Source organism: Osmerus eperlanus, chromosome 19 (assembly GCF_963692335.1).
Source record: "Osmerus eperlanus chromosome 19, fOsmEpe2.1, whole genome shotgun sequence".
Classification (NCBI taxonomy): Eukaryota; Metazoa; Chordata; class Actinopteri; order Osmeriformes; family Osmeridae; genus Osmerus; species Osmerus eperlanus.
This window is the reverse complement of record NC_085036.1, coordinates 6,935,085-6,958,159: the sequence shown is the minus strand read 5'-3', so window position 1 is coordinate 6,958,159 and position 23,075 is coordinate 6,935,085. Positions and strand designations below refer to the sequence as shown.

Below are 23,075 nucleotides of genomic sequence, written 5' to 3'. Positions count from 1 at the left end.
GGCCACCACCAACTCAAAGACGCTCAGGGATTCCCATCACTTCGGTTTCAAAGCAATGCCACAGCACACACTGGCACTGAGAGCTATCATTATATATAGTGGATTCGTTCGAAATATGACCATCTTTTCAGCTGTGTGCAACCATGTAAGGGCTCGACAAGCTGTTCGTAAGAGGCTGTAATAACGCAGATGACGTCATGTTATTAGCATAAAACATCGGCCGATCGGCAGCATGATTTCCATAAGTCAGACATGGAATAGGAATGAAAGAGGGGTGCTTGTGTGACCTGCAGCCAAACAGGGCCTTGGGGGTGTGAAGATGAAGTCACACGAAGATGATGCCAGACAACAACAAGGGGTCCCATTACAAAAACACAAACCAAAAACGCCTTGTTTTCCCGAGAACGAGGCGTGTGTGGGTGGGACCCGAAGCCAATTGGGATGACATTTCCGGAAAAGTCCAAGTGCGCTGAGTGGTAAAGGGCACGCTGGGAGGAGGAGGGTGAAGACAGGGTGGGTGGGGGGTGGAGGTCTTCATTAGCATACTGGATCACTCCCGCCTCCTCCAGCCACTGACCTCCCTGCCTGGACCCCTCCCCCGGCCCCCCTCGCCCACGGTGGGCAAAACGGCACAACATACAGCCCTCCCCTCCCTCCCCTCCCCCCCACCCTCCCACTGCTGCCTGACATCATCAACCACCATCAGTCTGCGTGGACGGTGCGGAGCTGAAAGCGCCTCGGGCGGAAAACGAGCTGACCCTAACTAGCAGGGATGCGATGCAGCCTTGGACCGTGTCTGGTCGTCGCTATCTGTTTGTGTAGCCTCGTCAGCCAGTGGCGTGGTTGGGTAATGTCTCAGAAGAGGTCATTTTGTGGAGTTTGGGGATCAAATACAATTACATTTAAGAGAAGTTCAATGAGGGCCCTGAGGTAACGTCCGTGACTTTTCTCCCTCCTGCTCGTAAATGATAAGTGACACACTTCACAGGGGGGGGGAAAGAAATGGGGGAATTCACGTCGGCGTCTGCGAAGCCGTTGCTCTCGCCGTAAGGTGTCCGTACCTTCGCCCTGAGGAGGCGCCACCTTCAGACAGAACGAGACGCTTCTGCCCGGAGACGGCTGCCTCTGAGAGCCAGACGTATCTCCGCAGACACCGCTACCTCGAAAAGAGCCCCACTTTTAAAAGGGCCCGATTCTCCGCGTGAGATGAAAGAGGGGGGAAGATGAGCAGTGCTAAGCAGTACTTCAGTCTTAATGGTGTGAGTCGACTGTCTGTATTGAACCATGTAATTCCGCGCCATTATACATTAGGAGCCAGACATATCCCTTTTTTCCCCTGCCGTCAGACGTGGGCATGTGCCAATGGAAATAGTCGATGCCTTTTTTCGGAGTGGGCCTATATTTGTAAAAGAGTCATTCTCTGGAGAGATAACTTTATTTCCTTTCAGTCTAACAGACCCTTCTTCTGTTGGCCCCGAGATAGCTGGCGCAGTTTCCTGTTTGACTACTGGACTTCCTGTCTATAACCCCTCAAGGCAACCGACAGATGTACGCACATTCTTTTGTATGAACAAAAGAACTCCTTGGCCTTTTTGAGCTTGAGATCACCCTGGCGCTCACAAATCAAACATTGATACTGTAAACCGGCAAGATTTTCTCCTAAACTGTCCTGAGACTACTCCAGGTTAGACATAGTCTTCACTTTTGGCCACAGACGAACAAACAGCCATCCGCAGAGTTAACGACTCCACACGAGCCTTTCAAAGATGAAGCGCCAAGTGACTCGGATCGAGTATGCGCGTGTTCGTGCAAAGCTGCGGTGCGGTTCAAAGGACTGGCGTGTCGTGACAGGAGAGGGAGATAAGGATCCTCGAGATCAATGGAAGGCTCTGTGTCTCGCTGAAAGCCGCTCAATGAGTTAAACCTAAACATTAGATCCCCTTCGTAGGAAACGACCCTATCGCTGCTTAAGAGACTTGCTCTGTTCCAGCCGACGTCCTCAGACCGTGACAGGCCGTTTTACCGGGAAGCCCTTTGACAAAAGAACATTTCGGTTGGCTTAAAAAAATACAAAATAAACGCATACTGCCGAGTGCACCCCTCAGAACTCCGCCAACTGTAACCGCCTGGTTTCCAAGGAGATTGGAACGATCCACCCTCGAGCCGAGCTCGGACAGGTGTACATTTTTTTAAACAGCGTACAGTACATTGTGTCACTTCCTCTTCACAAAGCCTCCCCTGCCCGCTTACAGTGTGGAAGGGTGCGCGTGTGAACCAGGTGGACTCACCACTCAGCTCACTGTTAGCCAGGCGCAGAGAGGGACTCTCAGACTTCAGGCTCCGAGTCTTTTCCAACAGCAACAGATCCAGAGGCTTCGTGTCCTGGGGGGAGGGGTAGGGGAGGGGGGGGAGGGGCAAAGAGTAAACACAAGGTGAATAGTCGTAGTAATTCCACAACAACTTCCAAACGAACAGCGCAAAGTCATCACGGCTTCTAAATCCAGGTAAAAAAAATACAAAATAAATGTCAATACCTGCGCCGAGGAGCAGTTTGTTGAGCGAAACTCCATGGACTTGAGGACACTGCGAAATAAAACATGGGACATGTTACGGGTTTTATTCATGCGCAAAAGACCCGAGCGTCATAGGACCTCGTACGCAGTCACTTCCAGGTGCGCTGGACCTCCGAAAAACAAGGTTGAGGCACGAGCCAAGCAACGTGACAAGAGCCACCGAGAGATTCCTCAACGCCGTGGCCTTCACTCCAGTCTGTCCGTCACAATCTGATAACTCAATGAAATCTGTCAACCCAATCATGCTTGGCCTAATTAGAATGGCTGATCTGATATTCGCTGAGGTGCCGATTGGATTCCCTATGATATTATCTGTAAAGGACAAACGTCGACTAATTGGGGTGGAATGCGTCTCTTTCAGATAAGGGGCTTTCAATACAAATTCCATTGAAGCTGTTATGAAGGCCAAACGGACTAGCTCAAAAGTAGCTCAAATCACAGATTTCTCCTCGATAGCATGCAATTGGGAATATTATACAGGAAATGTGGTTACCAAATTCATGTCCAGTCGGCCTGCGTTAGTGACCAGTTTGTTCAATCCAAATTGAAAGACTTCTAGTCCCTAAACATGGGCAATACCTCCTCGTTATCTTATCTGCCAATCTTAACTAAGTTAGCCTCCTCGTTACGGACTTGGACTGAGATAAGTCGCAGCACTATACCAGAGGACTGGAGCCACTCAGAAGGCAGTCGTTAAAGACAAAGTTGGGATCTTTCAACAAGAAAATAAAAAAAAGCAATCGCCAGAGCCCGTCTCCTGATCCAGAACAATGCAGCTCATCAACATTTAAATGAACCGTTTACGACAGAGATTACAATGCCCCATCACATGAATCATCTTCTGTAGTCATCTAACGTCTGTTAGTGTGGCGCAGTGCATCGTGCATCTCAAATCTGTAAAAGTATCATGAACAACAACAACAAACAAAAAACACTTACATTGAATACAGCATTCGGAAAAATGCCCCGTTTACTTGACGATACACCACATCTATGTTTTGCATCCACTCTGGATACTCCCGGTCACAGTAGCTAAGGCCTGGGCTAATTGCTAGGGGCCCGAAAGGCCAATAAAACCCACCGCTTGTGATTGGCGGGAAAACGGCGCGTAGCCAATGAGAGGACAGCTCAGCGCGCTCCTGCTCTGGGACTACATCTAAAGGTTAATGATAGTCTTGAGGGCGGGTTGGCAGGGTGTCCAAATGGCATTAGGGCGAATCTGTAAAGACCAGACTGTAGCCTGGGTCATCCCTTACTCACGCACTGTGGCGTCACAAGTTGAGGCTGGAAGGCAGCAATGGAATCTGTCCTGGTTAATTTTGTCAAGTTAATTGATCTGACGCCTGTGGTGGAGGGTGTGTGTGTGTGTGTGCGTGTGCGCGTGTGTGTGTGTGTGTGTGTGGGGGGGGGGGTTGGTGGAAGCCAGACGGAGGGAGGGAGGAAAGTCAATTACCTGAGCTCTTTCTTGACGTCTTCATAGTCTGCCTGCTTCTGGAGTTTCTCCTCCAGTTGCTGTGCGGGGGGAAGAAAAACCAGGCGCACTTAGTTGCTACTCGTACAAGCAGGTATACACCCTTGGGAACCCACACTCGAGGATTGGAGCAATAAGTAAGTGCATATTCGAGTGTTCTCAGTTCCCAAGGATGCAGTACACCCAGACGACTCTGCCAGGCTGCCGTACGGCGAGCCAAGGACACTAGAAAGAGGAGAGCTATAGTGTCAAAGCGGGTCTGGCAACAGGAGGTGTTGTAACCACGAGCACCACTTTTACAGAGAGGTGGCTGTTGAAGACACCCAGACGATTACCATAGGGGAATATTCTGTACTGCAAAATATACATACATATAATATTAAGTCTAACAAGCAGGAAGGGCGCCCACAGAAAGACTGCTCCCCCACCCCCATCAGCTCCGCTCCTAATGCGATTTGCAAACACACTTTTGGCACGTAGCCGCACTTGTTAAGACAAACCGGGGAGTGGAGAGGATCCCCAGTCTCTCCGTATGAGACTCACGACATCTCTGTTCCGTCTCCCTGGATACAAGGAAGTGTCGCTCATACCCCGAAAAATGTTGGGCCAAGTGAGAGGTGCCCCGCAGTTTGGTGTAAGTCGCTGACGTTTACGGAGCGAGCGGGAGCCAGCAGAAAGGGCTTCGGAGCTGCACATGAGTCAGGGCTCCTAACCGCCTATCTGTTCCTATGAATATTTAGACCACGTGAAAACAAAGAGATGGGGGTTCATCGGGAGTAATACCTGACTGGCGCTCTGGGGCCGATGCGTAAGGCTTCACGGAACTCGCAAACAAAGGCCGTTTTGACATTAACCCCGAAAACGCGACGATGCGTTTCTCGTTGTCCACAAGCAAGGACATCCAGTTACATCTAAGCTCGAGCCCCGGCGAGGGGAAGGGGCCGACAAGCTCTCCCAGGAACGACGGCATCTACCACGTGGGTCGGAACCCCACCGGGTCGATCGACCGGGGCTGTCTGGTTGTCTGTCTGCCCCCCCTGGTACCGACCTTGACCGAGGACTCCTTGGTGCAGAGCTGCTGCTCCAGCAGGCTGATCTGGGAGGCCGAGTTCTCAGCGGACGTTGGCCAGGCTGGCCCTGGAGCCGCTGGACGTCCTCCGCCAGCCGGCCCACCTCGCGCTCCTTGGCGTTCAGCTCCACCTCCCCAGGCTGGAGCGAGACAGCACCTCCAGGGCCTGCTCCTTCAGGGGGGGTGGGGGGGGGGGGCACAAAGGACAGGCGAGCACGTTAGGAAGAACACACAGGCAAAAGCGCACATGCACTGTAACGCACGTTACTAAAACGGGCCCGTTTTGGGGGGAACGATGCAATGTCCACAGGTATTCCCGCGTCATAGCTTTAAGTCGAATTGACCATCTACAGGTAAGTTTAAGAAAAAGGGAAATTATGCCAAAGAGCATCCAAGCCACTTGGATCTTATCCTCTGGACATCCTCACAAAAATCTAGGTCCACCGGGCCTCCTCAACAAAACATCTATACCGTATGCTACGGAGCAACAGAGTGCTTTTTCTGGATCATGCGGCACATCCGTGTGGAAACTAGATTGGGTTTAGTTTCTCCATTCACTTAGCCTTTCCCTGGAACCGTCTATCGATCATGTGACTGGATGGGGGCGTATGTTGGGGCTATTTCAACACCAGAGAGCCGTCTGGCGGCGTGGCGGAGCCAGCCCTGCCTGCGCCCACCATGTCAGGAGCCTTCTGGATCTGAGTGGCGAGCTGCAGGGACTTGTTGGCGGACGTCAGCTGCTCCCGGAGCGCCTCCGCCTCCCTCTCGGCTTGCTCGGCCCTCTGCACGGAGAGAGAGAGAGAGAGAGAGAGAGAGAGAGGAGAGAGAGAGAGAGAGAGAGAGAGAGAGAGAGAGAGAGAGAGGTCACACACACACCCACCCACGCGGGCCGACGCAGGCCCAGATCGAAGAGATCTGAGGCTGCCAGCGAGAGGAAGGCTAGTACACGCGGGAGTAAACATCTTTTATCAGTCGTGGTCTCGAGAAAGAACGGTGAAGAGAGACACACTCGGGGCTTCCTGGTGACTCACGCTGCAGAGAGGTTTTAGACATTCAACCTTTCGACGTGTGAGGATCTGAGGCCTTTCATCTTTATGGAATTATGGAGATGTAACATTATTTATTATTCCGAAAGCTGAGGTAATGAGAGTGGGGGTGACTTAATGGTAAATAATTGTTTGGTGGTTATATTATTCCTCTTATCAGCAAGCCTGAGCCTATCACTGCACGCATCTATGATGAAACGAGAGTCAACTTATTGTGACTGACAATATTGACGTGTCGTAAATATTAATGCTGTGGATTTCATTACCGCGCACAGACGGTCTACAAAGACTTGACAGCGCGACGCCGTAATCATCCCTGCCACGGTGAACAGAGGCCTCAAGTTTGGTCTACGGTATAAAAAGGGCTGACGTGAGCAATTCTCACTCAAGCCAACGCGCCTCTTCAACGCCTCAGGTGGTGGCTCGTGTGGGATGAGCGCGAGGGGCGCGCGGCGGACGAGGGGGACGATCGCGGCAGGAGAATGACAGCCAAAGTGCGCGATCGCGCCGAGAGACTCGCACTCTCTCTCTCGCTCTCCTGTCCCTTCTTTCTCACACACACACACACATCCACGCAGTGATGAGGGTGAGGAGGAGGAGGAGGACGGGAACATGAATGCTGATAATGGCTGACATGCGCCCCAGAGTGTCACAGCAGGCGGGGTGACACCGCTCTGCTCGGCACGGCTGTCGTTCGGGAGACGAGCGGCGGGTTAAAAAGCGCCGCAGAGCCGATGCAGTGGGAGCGGAGCAGGGCCCGGGTGGAGCTGGCAGTTAGCATGCTGAGGTGAGGACCTACCCTTCCGGGCTGTACTTCACTCCTGGAGAGTGACAGGGCAGTAACACAAATACATAATGGGGACGGGAGAGGGGAATAGATCAAAAATTCAGTTCGAAACTCAATTTGACGCGGTTTGTTTGAGATTTCCTTTTACAGAGCCCTAATAATCACACGTAGCAAACTGTACAAAGCTACGGTCTTGTGATATTGTACACGGCGAGAACATAACCGCCAAGTCAACAAGGTTCCACCTCGACCCCAACGACCCCAACATCCTGCCTCCCAGGTACGTTCTAACACAACGCCACATCCAGCTCTTCGCCCAACGCCCAGAAAACAAGTCACCAGAGAAGACCCCTCCCTGAGAACCCCCCCCTGCTCCTCCTTCGTAGGAGCTGCCAGCACCAGGCAGGACAACGTGATGAAAACTCGCCGCACACCGCCGCCCCCCCCCCCTCCCCCCAACAAAAAACGTCCACAACTCCAGACTGCGGGTCCACAGAGAGTAATTAGGACGAGCCCTCATTATCCCGGCTGAGATCTCCGCACATTATCAAAGGGTCGTCTCAGTGTAAATAATGCCTAATCACCGCGCTGATGTTTCTGGGCCGAAAACGTGGAGGATGCATTAAAGGGAGAGAGGCGGGGGGGGGGGGGGGATGGAGGGGGGTTGGGGGGGGGCAGCCTGATTAGTCACACTCTGTGGCGCTGTGTTTCTTCTCTCGGCTAATGGGGAAGTCTGTGTGGTTTTTCCCTTCTTATTCATGACGATTTTTTGATAGTTTGCACTTGCACCCCCCCCCCCCTCCACCCCCCCGGTCGCAGAGAATGTTCTTTGTTCTTCGGACTGCGGACAGGCTGCCGACTAAGTTTGGACAGGATACTTATTTCTGTGGTTAGAAGGGGTTCAGATTTGATCATTTGGTCATTTCGGGCAAGACAAAGACAAAACCCGACATTGGTTGCGCGCAAACTCACCTGATTGGCTCTTTCCAAGTCTGACATCACCGCCTCGATCTCATCGGACCTGTCGGAGGAAGGAACCCAGAATGAACAGAGAGGCAGACCGAGGCAAGCAAAATGGGGGGAAACCAGGAGGAACAGTGAAACGTCGAAAAAAACAACAACAATAACAACAACATCGTCATGAGCAGAGCCGGCAGAACACATCAAGTACGTCGGCTTAAGGTCTGACGGTGCGCGGGCACACGCCGTACACTCAGCCCACGGCACCGGCCTCGTGTACTCGACGGTACATGTGTGCGTGTCCTGTGTGTGCGTGTCCCGTGTGTGTGTGTCCCGTGTGTGCGTGTCCCGTGTGTGCGTGTCCCGTGTGTGCGTGTCCCGTGTGTGCGTGTCCCGTGTGTGCGTGTCCCGTGTGTGCGTGTCCCGTGTGTGCGTGTCCCGTGTGTGCGTGTCCCGTGTGTGCGTGTCCCGTGTGTGCGTGTCCCGTGTGTGCGTGTCCCGTGTACGCTGTGAGGACTTCCTTACCCCCAGAGTGGCGCTCGCTCGCCCTGGCCCATCCTAACACACACCATTAAGCCCCTCTCAGTTACACCCTAATCCCCCCTGCCCGCCCCCACAACCCCATCGCCCGGCCCGCACTCCTGCCTGAGCCTGGTGAACAAGCCCTGCAGTAAAACAGAGGGATTACACTAATATAGTCTTTAGGCTTGCCCCTTAATACACACTAATCTGATATAATATTTTTCCATTCTGTTTAGCTATGGCCCGGGCCTCACAAATGGCTTGGCGGGGGTGTTTCTTCACATCTCAGGGGCTTAACCCTGAGGTCAAGGGGACTGGATCCTGGATGCTAGCTGATGTTAGCCTACCACTCTGGAGAAGCTATTGGTTTTGCTTAGAAATGTTGTTTGTATTCACTGAACTTAACCATCGGCAACACAAATGTACAAAGTTTCTCTCAGCAAAGCAGATGTCATGTAATTGCTTTGAGGGTTCGTGAATTTAGACGTTCTGCCAGAACATCACTGCCATTCATTTCATATCCCATTACGCTTCGTATTCAATTATCACCAAAACAGGTGTTAGTTACTAATAATTGGAACACTTGCTACTGTCATGCCACCAACTGAGAAAATGCACGTGTTTGTGCAAGCTTGGGGTGTGTGTGAGCGTGTGTGTGCGTGTGAGAGTGTGTGCATGTGTGTGTGTTGAACCTACACCTCCTACAGACCTCCATTGTTTAATTACCCCCAGAATTGCCGTGCGTAGATAACCGTTTCCTCTCAGTGGGTCCCCAACATTTTGCTCTTATGCTCTGCAGAGTGGAGCCCAAATGTTGCCATGCTTAATTTAATGCCAACATCTAATTATAGATAATTTGGGTTTAGTGCTGGTAATGATGGTTAATTGGTTGAATTGATTCAATTCTTGAAAAGCTTAGCATCCTGTATCGAGTGGTGACTGCTATTGAGATATATTGTTATGATTGGGGGGGGGGCACTGCTAGAGTGGACAATGCTAGCAAAATCGAAAGCTCCAATTGAGATGCGTCACGGTGCAAACAGTGTGTGTGTTGATGTGACGGAGCTAGCCGGAACAACCTTGTGGCTCGCTCAAAATCAGACGGTGTCCTTTTTAACCCCCTCTGATGACACTCGATGTTCGTCCCTCGTCAATCCCATTCCTACAAGCTGCCGGAGAACAAAGACCGCCGTGGAAAAAAAGAAGATTTTCCCTTTTTAACGTGACAGCGCGGGATATTAACCAGATAGCCGAGCGAGTCGCTGCATTAACAAACACAGGCCTCCGGCCGCTAATGCAAACCCAAACAGCCCCGGAATATGATAGTTCAATCAAGGTACACAGATGCAGAGCATTATTAAATACCTTTGGATTTGCCTGGATTTGGGAATTAGTGGAAGGAAATGAACGCGGCGGGGGGATCAGCGATTAGGTTTAGAGATAAAACAAATAAATAAATAACACATGTATTAACCGACGTGTATTATCTGTGGCAACAGCACCCATAACCCCCCTCACACCCCCCCCCCCCCCCCCCCCCCCATCCATCCAGACACATAACCACCTGGTAACAGCTTATGACTTCCTGTACTGTACCAGCTGTGTACAGCCCGTCTCCAGTCTACTGGAAAGAGACGTCTTGACATGAAAACGGGGGAAGGGGGATTAATTCAGTCTCGCGTTCCTGACACGGAGCCCTGACACGCTGCCGTGTCACACAGACGACGGCCAGGTCGAGCCAGGCTGCATGTTACGGAGCGCCGTGTACACGCAAGACGACACACACACACACACACGCACACTTCCCACAGGCTGCGTGACCTGGGTTACAGGGAAACTGAAGCAGCGCGTGTGTGTGTGTGTGTAGAGGCAGCCATATTCCCACCCTGCTGGTCCCGACCCCAGTGAGAGGACGGGCCTCTGGCTCCACTCCATGTGTTTGCCTCTGCGTCTCAAGTCGAGCTGCGCTGCGAAAACATGAATTCGCTGACGAATTAATGAGCTCCTTAACAACGGTGCTTCAGAGGAGAGCACACAACCGGCGCATGTACACACACACACGCGCACACACACAGACCTGCGAGTATGATACGGATGTATACGTATCCACGTAGGGACTCACTTTCAAACGCACACGCGCGCGTACACACACACACACACACACACACACACAGGGAAAGCCTCAATTTCCTGTTTCCTGGACAGTTTCCTGTCTAGGCCTCTCCCAGTGCTGAGCTTATTGGGGTGGACACAGTGTGTCAGTTCTAACCCTCTCCTCAGTTACGGGCTCACTGTTCACCGAGTCCTGAAAACGAACAAACGGCACACAAAACGCTGCAGAGACCGGCAAACTCGGCAGACTTTGAAGACACTGTGAACCTTATACACTCGTCCTGACGTTAGACTAATGCGAACGTGCTCGTCACGCCACACGAGTGTTAACCCTTACTGACACGCGTCTCTCTTCTCATGAAGAACAGCGGGCCACGTTTACAAATGGAACCAAGCCTGGAACGCCCAGTGAGGGAGGCCGAATGAAGACCGGCAGTTAGGAGAATCTTCCAGAGACGGCGAACAGGGCCTATCAGCGTGGAGCAGAGTGGATGTGCTGGGCGAGGAGATGAGCCCCCGCCCCCCCCCCGCTCCTCTACCTCTCCGGCCCCGCCGTCGGCCCCGCTGACCTTTCCCCCTCCGACGCCGCCTGTCGGAAATGAGCGGTTAACCCCGCCGGTCAAGCTCTGCAGCCAGAGAACAGTCCGGATGCAGCCCATACACCAGCCGGTAATCCGTTCCTCCTTCGCCACCCTCCACCGCTCTCTCCTTCTGCCTTCTCTTCTCTCTTCCCTCCCCCCCCCCCCCCCCCCCACCCCACGTCCTCTCATTTCCTGTGCCCCCTCACTGAGGCCCCTATGCCCCTGGGCTGGGGCGACATTTCACAGATCTAGCCCATTAGATTTTCATTCTCCCCCTTCTCTCTCGCTTTCCTTCCATCTATTTCTCCCCTCCCTCCCTTTTTCTCTCTCTCTCTCAGCAGCCTCCGCCAGGAGATTGTTTGCTTTTTCCCATTTTTTTCCCCAGTTTTTTTTAAGCTTAGTCTCTCCTTTTCTGGTGGAGTTGCTTAACCTTTCTGCGACTGGAGAGGCAAAATGGCCCCAGGGGCTTGATTTTCGCGAGCTCTCAGTGTGTGCGTGCGCGTGTGTGTGTGTGTGGTGTGTTTTGTGTGTGTACCATACGTGTATGTGTGTGTAAAGGAAGAGGAGGAGGAGGAAAATAGAGGGCCCACGTTAACACGGCCATTTTTCACAGTTGTTGTGGCCGGGGCCGTTCGTGTCACAATACTGCTCTTTGGGGTTTATGGCCGCTTCCACACGGCGAACACGATGGCAGGAGAGACGACACAGCCTCTCAGACGCCTAGCACGCCCACGCGGGAAGTCACGGGCTCCTGCCGTCCAACCCCATCAGTCATGGCACCCCGCATTCCCTGAAACCTACTACGCCGGGGAAACCCAGAACACTGCCAACCATTGAATACCAACAACAGTTAGCCTCCGTGGCACGCGGCAGGCCGAACACGGCTGTTCTTCCATCCGTAACCCCCCCCCCCCCACTATACTGTCAGCAACTGGGGAGAACGGGGTGTCGTGCTGATACAGGATTGTCGCCCCGTTGACGCCGCCTCGCCGAAAATAGCCCTCGAGCTCAAACGTCTGGAGTGCGACGCTCCAGTTCTGTCCGTGCGCGCGCTCGTCGGCATGGCGACGCAACGCAACTCGAGGTATTGCTTCCTGCTGCCGACCGCGTCGTCTCTCTCTCTCTCTCTCTCTCTCTCTCTCTCTCTCTATCGTGCTGCCTGGGTGTTTATATTGCTGGAGGCACAGTGCTGTGCCTGCGGAGGCACCGCAGGGGTTTGGGATAATATTGTTGAGGTCTGCCAAAGTCTCTCATCTGCAGCACTGCTGCCACACTATAAATAGGTTCTTTAGGGATGGCTGGCCAGGCCCTAATGTAATAACTTGAGGAGAAGGCCTCGACTAGGGAAAACGCAGGACAGGAGTGTGTGTGTGTGTGTGTGTGTGTGTGGGAGGGAGGAAAGGGGGGTATGTGTGTATGTGTACAAAGGGGAGAGGGTGCCTGGGTATGTGTACGTGTGTGTGTGTGTGTGTGTGTGTGTGTGTGTGTGTGTGAGGAGGAATCTGTGTGTATGTGTGAGAAGGGACAGGGTGCATCTGTGCGTGTGTGGCGGGGGGGGGGGGGGGGGAGACAGCAGCAAAGCATGCTGGGTGCGGCAGCCACAAGTAGAGCTCCGCGACCTGAAGCAGGATGGATGGAGGGAGAGGAGAGGAGAGAGCATGAAACAACAGAGAGAAGAGACGACGAAAAAAAGAAAAAAGACAACCGAATCCAAACAGGAAAGACAGTGAGAGAGAGATGGAGAAAAGAGACAAAGAGAATAAAGGATAGAGCGAGTGACGGAGAGGAGAGGAGAGAGAGAGAGAGGGGGGGGGGAACCGGCAGGGCCAGTCTAATCACAACACATCATGGCGTCTGGAAGCGAAGGGTTCTGATCAAGCGGAAACGACCGACCGTGAGCCCGCCGCGTGCCTGAGACCATGTCGCCGAGCACTGTGCGGGTGTGCACGAGCGCGCGCGCACACACACAGACACACACACACTAGCAGGGTGGCTGGGGAGGACAGAGGCGTGAATAAACCTGACATTTATCTCTTGGTGGTCGGGGCGAAGTGACGAAATGGGACTGCCATCGGAGCTGTGTGGACGCTCATCTGAGCGCCTGGCGCCTTGCGTACACACACCAACGGTCGACTCCCAGAAATCTGCAGAGATAACGCTGATGCAAAGGCACAAGAACACTGGGCGGAATGTCATGGGTGCTTCCAGAGCCGATGCTGCTGTACCCCCCCCCCCCCCCCCCCCCCTTATACACACACACCCACGCGCACACGCAATCCGGAGTTGTGTCCCATCCATACTTTCACCTCCGCTTCCCCCTCCCCCTCCCCCTCTCCCTCACCTCTCTCTCTCTCTTCTTTGTCTTTCCCCACCTCCCCCTCCCTCCTCTCCCCCTCTCTCAGTGGGCCTGTCACGGCGCGGGGCTGACGTTATTAATGTGCACAGCTCTGGTGAGTGAGGCCGGGGCCTCTCTGGGCTGTGTGGGCACCTACCTACCGCCTTCTTTACCCAGCTCTCACACACACGCACACACACGCGCGCGCGAGCGCACACGCACACCTTGTCGGTTCCGCTGATGAAGCCTTTAAAGTGTGCCTTTGCTCGCGTGTGTGTGTGTGTGTACACCACAACGGGGGAGAAGGCGTTGCGTGTGTGTGTGTCTGAGCGTGCGAATGCACGTGCGTGTGTGAGGGACAGAGAGCGGGCGAGAGAGCGGGGATGGGGGGGAGCGAGCGGAGCCCCCTTCGCCGCACAGCCGGGGCCAGGGCTGCTATTTGCAGAGCGGATCAATAGGACATTAATCTTTAAAGGAAACAAAAACACAGCACCAGGCTGGGATGATCTAAGGCCTCTCCCTGCCAATTTGGACGGAGGAGGAACAGGACACAGGCTCGCAGGACGCGCACACACGCGCGCAAACACGCACGCACCGTACGCCCATGCAGAAGCAGGAAACAGACCCCTGTGCTCCCCCCTCCACACGCACTCACCCAAACGACACGATTCTGGGCGGACATCCTTTTCATTCCACCTGTGCGTGTGTGTGTGTGTTGTGTGCATGTGGAGTGTGACCAGTGGGTTGCAGGAGATACCTCAGCACACCAGTAGTCCAGTGTGTGTAAGATTGTACTGTACTATCTAACAACAGGATGATATATGGGATCAATTCCTCCCTCCACAACTGTACCTTCTATTACAGATTCCTACACAGCACCTGGACAAGGGGAGAGGGTGAGGGCTGCCTGCAAGAGAGCCTCGACTGCCCAAACCACTTGGATAGTTGCGTACGTGTGTGTGTGCGCGCGCGCGTGCGAGTACTGACGCATGTGTAAATGAGTATGTGGTAAGTGTGTGTCGAGTGAACGTGTTAGAATGCGTGTGTGAGGCTCTAACCGCCGGCTCATTTAGGCACCTGGTCTGCCCATACACACACACACACGCACGCACACACACACACACACACTCCCCTGTAGCAGTCAGCCTATCCCCTGCATAGCCTGCCTGACACTGCAGTCACTAGCTATTCAACTCATTGGCCTACTTTTTCCTCATCCCCCCCCCCTCTCGTTTTCTCTCTCTCTCCTCTCTCTGCCCCTCTCTCTCTCCCTCTTTCTTCCTCCCTGCCCACCCCCCCCCCCCTCTCTCTCTCTTCCTGCAGCTCTTCCCAAAGGGGCTGGGCCAGGGACAGGCAAGACACACACACACACACAAAAACACACACATGCTGCATACTCACCTGCATTGAAAGTGTTCTCTGACACACACACACACACACACACACACTAACCTTCACACACATGAAGCCCATCCGTCTCAGTTGGACAATAGATGCTTGTTATGATACAACTTGTAAAACCAGTCTGAGAAAGGTTACGAATGCCACTGACAATACTTGCCCAGTGTTTATTAAGAAATACCTACATGTAGATGCCTAGATATAAATAGATGTGTTTATATATCTTGTCAATCGGCGAGTACCCAGATCCAGGTGTTTGTTCCAAGACGAAGAATTACTTTCAATTTAAAGTGTTCCCAAGACGAATACACAACCCACATTCCGACCAAATATTTATTTGTTGTTAACACTCTTGGGGTGACCATTTGTAGAATTCACCCTTTCAGACTCCAAAGTGCTTTTTTAGAACCACACGAAACCAAATGGACGTTTCAATCGATGTGGAAGTGCCACTCTCCATCTCAAAATGGAAAAGGTGTACGTGTGTGTGTGTGGACACACGTGTGTGTGTGTGTGTGTTACTGTTGCCGTGGGCGCCGTGGTCTCTTACACACCTGGCTCTCAGCATGCCACTATATTACAGCCAATCCAACTGAATCGTTTAGAGAAAAACGTCCCAAACACCCAACTGCACTTTGATGCACAGCACAGAGGCACAGCACGCTACATGTTACATGGACCTTCCTGGAAAAGTAGTGCATGTGTGTGTGTGTGTGTGTACTGTGTATGTGTGTGTACACGGCTCCAGAGCTACAAAGCTCAAACCTCTTCCACACACACGAACACACTCTAAATTGGTGTGTGTCTAAAGGTGTGTGTGTGTTTGTGTCTGTGTGTGTGTTTATTTCATGCCAGCTCACCGCTAGGAGCAGCAGAAGCGACTGTACCTCACAACACGACAAACGTCATAGCGACTCCAGCTGCCCTGTCGTCAATGCAGGACCAACACACACACACACCCTGACGTGTAAGACAAGGCGGTGTGTGTTTTCGCTGACACACGCGCACAGGGCACACACCAAAACAAAAGCGAGCCCGCTCCTCCAGGTGAGCAGGTGTGAGCGTGCCAGTGTTTGTGGTGTGTGTGTGAGAGAGAGAGCAGGGAAGGGATAAGTCAGTCTATCACTGATCCGGGGCCTCTGTCTGTGTCTGCGTCGGTGTGTGTGTGTGTCTGGGCGGGCCGTGGCGCGCTGCTCAGCCAAGCGATAAATGGGCAAGGCTCGGGGGAGGCCGAGCCCGGCAGCCGACATGCTGATAGTGTGTGTTTGAGTGTGTGTGTGAGTGTGTGGGGGCAGAGAGAGCGCGAGAGAGGAGAGGGAGAGAGAGGATGCGTTCGGGAGGGGTGGGGGTCCGTGTTGTAAAGCAGTGCATTAAAATTTCAGATCGCGGCACGCCAACGTGCGGTCCCAGGCTTCTGTCTGCATCAATGGAGAGCCCCGGGCCTGACGTGCGGGGAGGGGGGAGATGTGAGGAGGGGGGAGAGAGGAGGCCGAGACAGAAAGGGGAGGGAATGGTGAGACGGGGGGGGGGGGGGGGGGGGCGATAGGCACCTTGAGGGCCTGGACAGAAACAGTGACATTCCTCCACAGACACATGGGAGAGGGAGGAGAGAGAGTGTGTTTGGGGGGGGGGGGGGGGAGCGAAGTGAGGGGGGGGGGAGGGGAGCTAAGTGAGGGGGGGAGGAGGTGTGCGTAGAGGAGGGTGTGTGTGTGTGTGTGGGGGGGAGTCCGACCCCCCCCCCCCCCCCCAAAAAAAAAGAAAACGCCAGAGCGAATTGATGTGTTCTATTATCACGCTCCGATGGCTCTCTCCCTCTCCCTCCAACACTCACAGTAACACCGGGGCGCCACAAGAGAAAGCGAGAGAGAACACACGCACACACACAAACACATATATATATATATGTTTAGAGAGCGTGTGCGCGCGCGCGTGTGCGTGTACACACGCACGCGTGCCAAGATGGGTGAGAGAGGCATGTGTGAAAATGGGGGCGGGGGGTGGTGATCCTGAGTTCACGAGGGAGAGAGAAGAAAGAAGAAGAAGAAGAAAAAAAACTGGGAACAGAGAAGCTGAGAGAGAGATAGAGAGCAGCGGGTGGGGGGAGGGGGTAGAGAGAGAAGAAGAAGAAGAAGAAGAAGAAGAAGAAGAAGAAGAAGAAGAAGAAGAAGAAAAAAAGGGTAAGACGAAAGAAAGAAGTAAAAAGAGAGGGGAGAAAGCAAAAAAAAAAAAAAAAAAAAAAAGGGAGAGCGAGAGAAGACAACACTGAATTATGGGAACTCCGGAGCCGGGAGAAGACAGACTTGTTAAAGCCTAATAGAAAATCAATAGAGACAGGGCTCTGGCAGCTGCACAGTGTGGTCGGCCTGGATCGACACGGAGACGGCTGGGCCCTGTCACCCCCGCTGGCTGGAGCCAGCCTGGAAACCCCCCCCCCCCGGTCCTCCACACCACGACCCCTCAGAGGCCGGTCTGCTCCAGCCAAGAGGAGCTGTGTGTGCGTGTTGTGTGTGTGTGGATGGAGGGGGGGAGGGGGGCATCGTTTGTGCTGGCCCATTGTGTGAGAGTGTGATCCCCCCTGTGTGTGCACACACACACACACACACACACACAAACGTCAAGTGAGGTGTAATAGACCGCCAGACAGTCAGGGAAGCAAGTTGGAAGAACAGGAGAGTGTGTGTGTCCAGTTGTGAGGAACGGCGGAGGAGGCAGCTACTGTGGGCCAGGAACACACCGATTACATAACGGTGCAGTGAGATGTGCTCTTAACCTGGGCCGAGAAACAAAACTGCGTGTGTGTGCGTGTGTGAACTGTGACCACCGAGTACGTGAATCACCACAGAGCAGACCTTCAGATCATGGAGTTGAAGGTTTCTTAAATACAAATAATATGTGTGAGGAAATCAAGAAGAGAGGGAGGGGGGGGGGGGGAGAGCGAGCGAGCGAGGGGAGACAAGTTGGACACCCGGTCTTTTAAAAGAGCCACTCTGAGACTCTGGCAACAGGGGAACTGTTTTCCCGGACGCACACACAGTGGGGGAATGTTTTCCAGGGCGCGCACTCTCAGCTCCAATGTAATTAGTCCGGGGAGACTGAACAAGGAGCCATTGATAAGGTACAAGACCTTCTGTCTGAGGACTCACCCACGGTGCCAGTGTGTGTATGCGGACGAGTGTGTGTGCGTGCGTGTCCTGTCAGTCGACGGCCATGTGTGATTGTGTGTGTGCGCGCGCGCGTGTGCGTGTCTTCCAGTAGTATAAGCGTGGGCAAAGCGTCGGAGGTGGGCGAATGTTTGTGTGACTGGAATCCATACTGAATGTGGGTGATCCTTCTGCACTGCGGTAGGAAGTGTGATTATACAGTACGCGTTTGTGGGTGTTCTGTCTACAGTCGCTGGGTGTGTATGTGTGTGTGTGTGTGGGCTCCCAGGAGTGTATAATAATGAGGGGGATCTCCACAGAGCCTCAATAAACAGCATATTTCGCTCGCTTGCTCCCTCTCCCCCCCCCCCCGCCCTCCTCCTCCATCCCACCCACTCTCTCATTTCTTTGTCTCAGGAAGAAAAGAAAAAAAAAGACAACATAATCCTCAATGAATCAAAGATCATTAGCAAATGCTATTCTCATCCGATTCCACCGGCAAGACATCTCGTGTTCGGCTAACGCGATTAGCGCTTGCTAGCAACATTTCAAATAGCTTGACTTGGTAACACTTAAAATGAAACAGCAGGACTCGATGTCCACCGTACTTGTGTTGACTTATCAACACAATCGCAGCGGACAGCTCAGCGTACAAACTAATGCATATTCGTCTGCGTTTCGTTACGAGGAACATTCGCTTGCCAATATTCCAAATATAACATACCGTAATGGAATTTACATGAGGGCATTAATCGACCATATTGCGCTCGTCTTCCTCAGCAACACAAGGACAAACACACCAGCACCGGAAAAACCAAGAAAGGACGAGTTTGAGAAGAAAAAATAACAGAAAAAAGACAGAGCGCACAAACACACCTTGTACTCGGCTGAGCCGATTCATCATTACATGGAACGGTACACATCTCCCTCGGCGGCCATTTCAACCCATGGCTGGTTCATTTTGGACTTTTAACCTGCTATTCCAATTGCCTCCGAAGACGTATAATGAATTCGCTAAGATGTGTGATTTGAACACGCTAAATTGGCGCCCAAGTGTGTGTAGATTTCCTCCCCCGTTTTTCAACCGACCGGGTGTGATGTCAGCAGCAGCGTCTGTGTGACATCACCAGAGGTGACGGACAAACGGCCGTGCCTCCACGGACGACGGTTGGCCCCCTCGTCAATCGACTGCAACGACTTCCTGTTTTTTGTAATGACATCAGAGAGCAGTCAGTCAAGCTGACAGACACACACACACACACACACACACACACACTGGTAGAGATGCAGCGCGGTCTCAAAACCGCTCAGAGTCTAGAATGTTCCAATGACCGGGAGCTTGACATACTTCCTGTTCCGAGTACAGAGAAACAAAAGAGGTCTTCAAGGAGGTCATACGCCTTTCTCTCTAGAGAGGAGAATGGAGGTCAGTCTAGCTTTGTATCCACTCAGCCTCTGTTTACATGTGGTTGTGTAATGTGTGTATGTGTGTGTGTGTGTGTGTGTGTATGTGATGTGTGAGAATACACAGACTGTGTTTGTTGGGTACACAATTGCAAACCTCCAGGGAGGCCCTGAGCAGGAGAATCCACTCTCCCCTCAGCCAGGAGAGAACAGTGTTTCCTCTGACCTCCAGCTGCTCTCGGACCAAAAGCACCGAACCAACTGCAGGCCAACACGGGCTTAACAAAAGCCTGCCTGTACAGAGGACCCGCGGGGCAAACAGCAGCGAGGTAGGCCCGGAGGCCGTGGAGACCCAGCCAGGCACAAAAGACCTCCTCGGCCAAAACCTTCACCCCGGGAGCACATCCGTCTCTCAGAACTGAACCCCGCGTCTCTGCAAGACTCCCTGGATGAACCGGGGGGGACGCTTCGATGCTTCCGCTCCTCTTTCCGATCCTGCCATCCACCTTTCCTTCAGTTCGTACGTCCGTTCATTCCCCTTCCTTCCGTCCCCTCCTCGTAAGTGCCAAATGCGGTGGGGGCAAGGGGTCGCCACGACGGGGGGGGGGGCGCTCCGGACACGTCGGGAAGGGGCGTGGTGAACGGGACCGAATAGGCTGGACGTGGACACGGGCGGACGAAGGGAACGAAGAAAGGAGGAGCGGTGCAGACAGCGAGGACAACGGCATGCAGGGAGATGGTGTGTGGGAATACAAACAGAGGCAGGCAGAGTAACGACTGGCATGGAAGAATGACAGGGAGAGGGAGAGAGGGAGAGAGAGAGAGAGAGAGAGAGAGAGAGAGAGACAGAGAGACAGAGAGACAGAGAGACAGAGAGACAGAGAGACAGAGAGACAGAGAGAGAGAGAGAGAGAAAGAGAGAGGGGGAGAGGGAGGAGACATAGGGAGAGAGCGAGGGAGGGGAGCCAGCCGCAGAAATAACCTGTCAATCCAACGCCTAGAAAAGAACTTGTACTTACACACCGAGAGCAGAGTCTGACAGACACCATGACATTCAGCGAGCAGTTTTGGGGATGCAAGGCATGGAATGACACACACGCACACACACACGCACACAGGACATGCACAGATATACACGCACACACAGACTATACGCAGGTACACACACACACACACACACACAGGCGCAGAATCATTCCGAGAATTCAGAGTCGTTTCTTCAGACAGACTTATCTAGGAGACTGGGATTTCTAGAAGGTTCCCTCTGTCAAGGCCCTTCACTGGAGGGGGGCCTTAGGCTAGACACCGATGCAAGTTTGCGCGTATGTCTGTCTGTGTGTGTGTCGGTGTGTAAGTGAAAGACGGGGGGGAAGAAAAAGGAAAAATAAAGCATCAATTGATGTGTGTGTGTGTGTGTGTGTGTGCGCCCACATGCGAGTGTGCGTGTGAGGACGAATCAATGTGTTTGTGTGCGAGCCTCTGACTTTGTGCCACAGCAGCCTAATGACCCATGGGGACACTTGTTACACTTCAAAAAGAGACCCCCGTTTGGAGTTACTGTGTGTGTGTGTGTGTGCGTGCGTGGGTGTGTATGAGGCCTGGCAACAGTGCCTTTCATTTGGTTAGCGGTGGCTATAATTAAGTCTCCTGCAAGTGCCTGGGTGGTAGACACACTGAAATAGCCGCGGGGGGAAGAGAGAAGGCTGGGGCGCGGCAACAGCCAGAATTCCTCTGTGACAGGCCGACACGGAAATTACCCACTGTACAGAAACCACAGGCAATGCCACACACACACGCGCGCGCGCAAACACGCATGTACATACGCGCACCCACACAAGTCAGACAGACAGATCACATAATCATTGCTTACTCACTCACACACACACAGACACACACACAGAGAGAGAGACACAGACACAACACAGCTCAGGAAAATGTCAACGCGTGAATGCACACACACACACACATACACACACACACTCATGAGGTACTGCCTGTCTAACATGTCAGTGTCACATGTCCTCACGCAGGCAGACATGTACAGTAGCTGCAAACTCACAGACGCACACAATCCAGTATGTGCTTAGGTAGAGTACACACGCACACCTCACTCCTCCCAGTCTCTCAGGTGGGGTCGTTCGCGGCCTGTCTCGGCACACGGTCACACATCTCAGGGCATGCTTTCAAGTACGCTTCATTCGGGCGCGCCAATTATACGTCTTCTATTCCGTCGGGGGACAAGGCTGGATTTGCTTTGCGGCGCTCAGATCGGGGGTCCGGAGGAGCCCAGGCTGGCAGGGAGAAGGGGGGTACAGAGTGCTGGGGTAATGTGATCTGTGATTATGCATGGAGTAGGGTTATTAGAGGAGATCAGATTTTCCGTAGATTCAGGTGCAATTACTGCAGATGGCAACCACAGGGTTTTTTAGCCCTAATCAAAGGAACGCGGAGAACGCCTCTGGGGGATTTGGAGGATGAGAGAGAGAGAGCGTGTGTGTGTGTGTGTGTCATTTTTAAGAGAGAGAAAGACTTAATGTGTGTCTGTCTGTATCTGATTGCGCGTGTGTCGCCGACAAAAGTTCAGAGAGGGGCGTAAAGTGTGTGTGGTGGGTGATGCCTGTGTGTGTGTGTGTGGGTGGGACACATGCACTGGCGCCTCCAGCTAGGGACGGGGACCTACTTTGCTGTCGTGTCCTCATCATACTTGCTCTTCAGATCCAGAAGCTCAGCCTGAGTTGCGTCGAGGGCTGAAAACAGATCAATCAAAACACCATTAGCACACACAGCCACTGTACGGTACTGTACGAACGGCTCTGAAGGGACGTGGCCTAGACACGGTATCGAGGCCTGAGGCCTACACGGCTGTAGGTTTATACAGTGCATTAAGAGCACTGGGTAGCTCTCCCAACTTGCAGGCAAAGATGCACAAGTCTTTCTAAAAACCAACAGTTTCTCCCCACTTTTCCAGTGCCCAGCTGTTTCAAAAAGTGTTGTCCAGTAGAGTGTGTTGAGTGTGCGTGGTGAGTGTGTGTGTGCTGTGTGTGGTTTGGCCAGAGCTGATGCCCTGTGACAGCGGACTGTCGGACGCAATGCGTGGAATCGCGCGGCTGGGTTGAAGCTGGGACGTGTTGACAGTGCTGGATTAGTCACTTGCTGGCCCAGAACTAGCAGTCACCGAGTCATACAGAGAGAGAGTAGGGGAGAGAGAGAGAGAGAGAGTAGGGGAGAGAGAGAGAGAGAGTAGGGGAGAGTGAGAGAGAGAGAGGAATCCACCATCGGATGCCTTCAGCTGGTCGAGCTAGCATTGAGGTGTACACTGCAGACACGCACGTTGACACCATTGGGTACTGGAAACTGTTGGGAGAAATACCGACTGGCGTGTGTGTGAGTGTGAGTGAACTCTCTTGCTCTGTATGCTTTTGTGTGTGCCTGCATGGGTAAACAAACAACAAATGTTAGCAGAAATCTCCATTTGAGGACTTGTTACCTGTCTGTAGGGACTGAGCCTTGATATCTGTCTCTTCCAGCCTTGATTCCACAGAGGCTTTGCTCTCCTGGTGCTCACTGTACAGAGAGAGGACAACAACAAAGTGGTTAGCTTAGCATCGCCTCGGTAAACAACAAACCGCTTAGCATAGCCTAAAAAACAACAACTTCTCAGCCTACAAAACAAA

At 53.0% G+C, this 23,075-nt stretch overlaps 1 protein-coding gene across 1 annotated transcript in view; it reads right to left on the bottom strand.

Moving 5' to 3' along the window:
• Window positions 1-23,075, bottom strand: part of cux1a (cut-like homeobox 1a) — a 111,573-nt gene that overhangs the window by 32,592 nt on the left and 55,906 nt on the right. Inside the window, 9 exon segments of the mRNA XM_062484918.1 lie at window positions 2,289-2,382; window positions 2,535-2,583; window positions 4,027-4,085; window positions 5,093-5,164; window positions 5,167-5,253; window positions 5,785-5,895; window positions 7,919-7,967; window positions 22,082-22,148; window positions 22,889-22,965. Of these exon segments, the coding sequence (XP_062340902.1) occupies window positions 2,289-2,382; window positions 2,535-2,583; window positions 4,027-4,085; window positions 5,093-5,164; window positions 5,167-5,253; window positions 5,785-5,895; window positions 7,919-7,967; window positions 22,082-22,148; window positions 22,889-22,965 (665 nt within the window).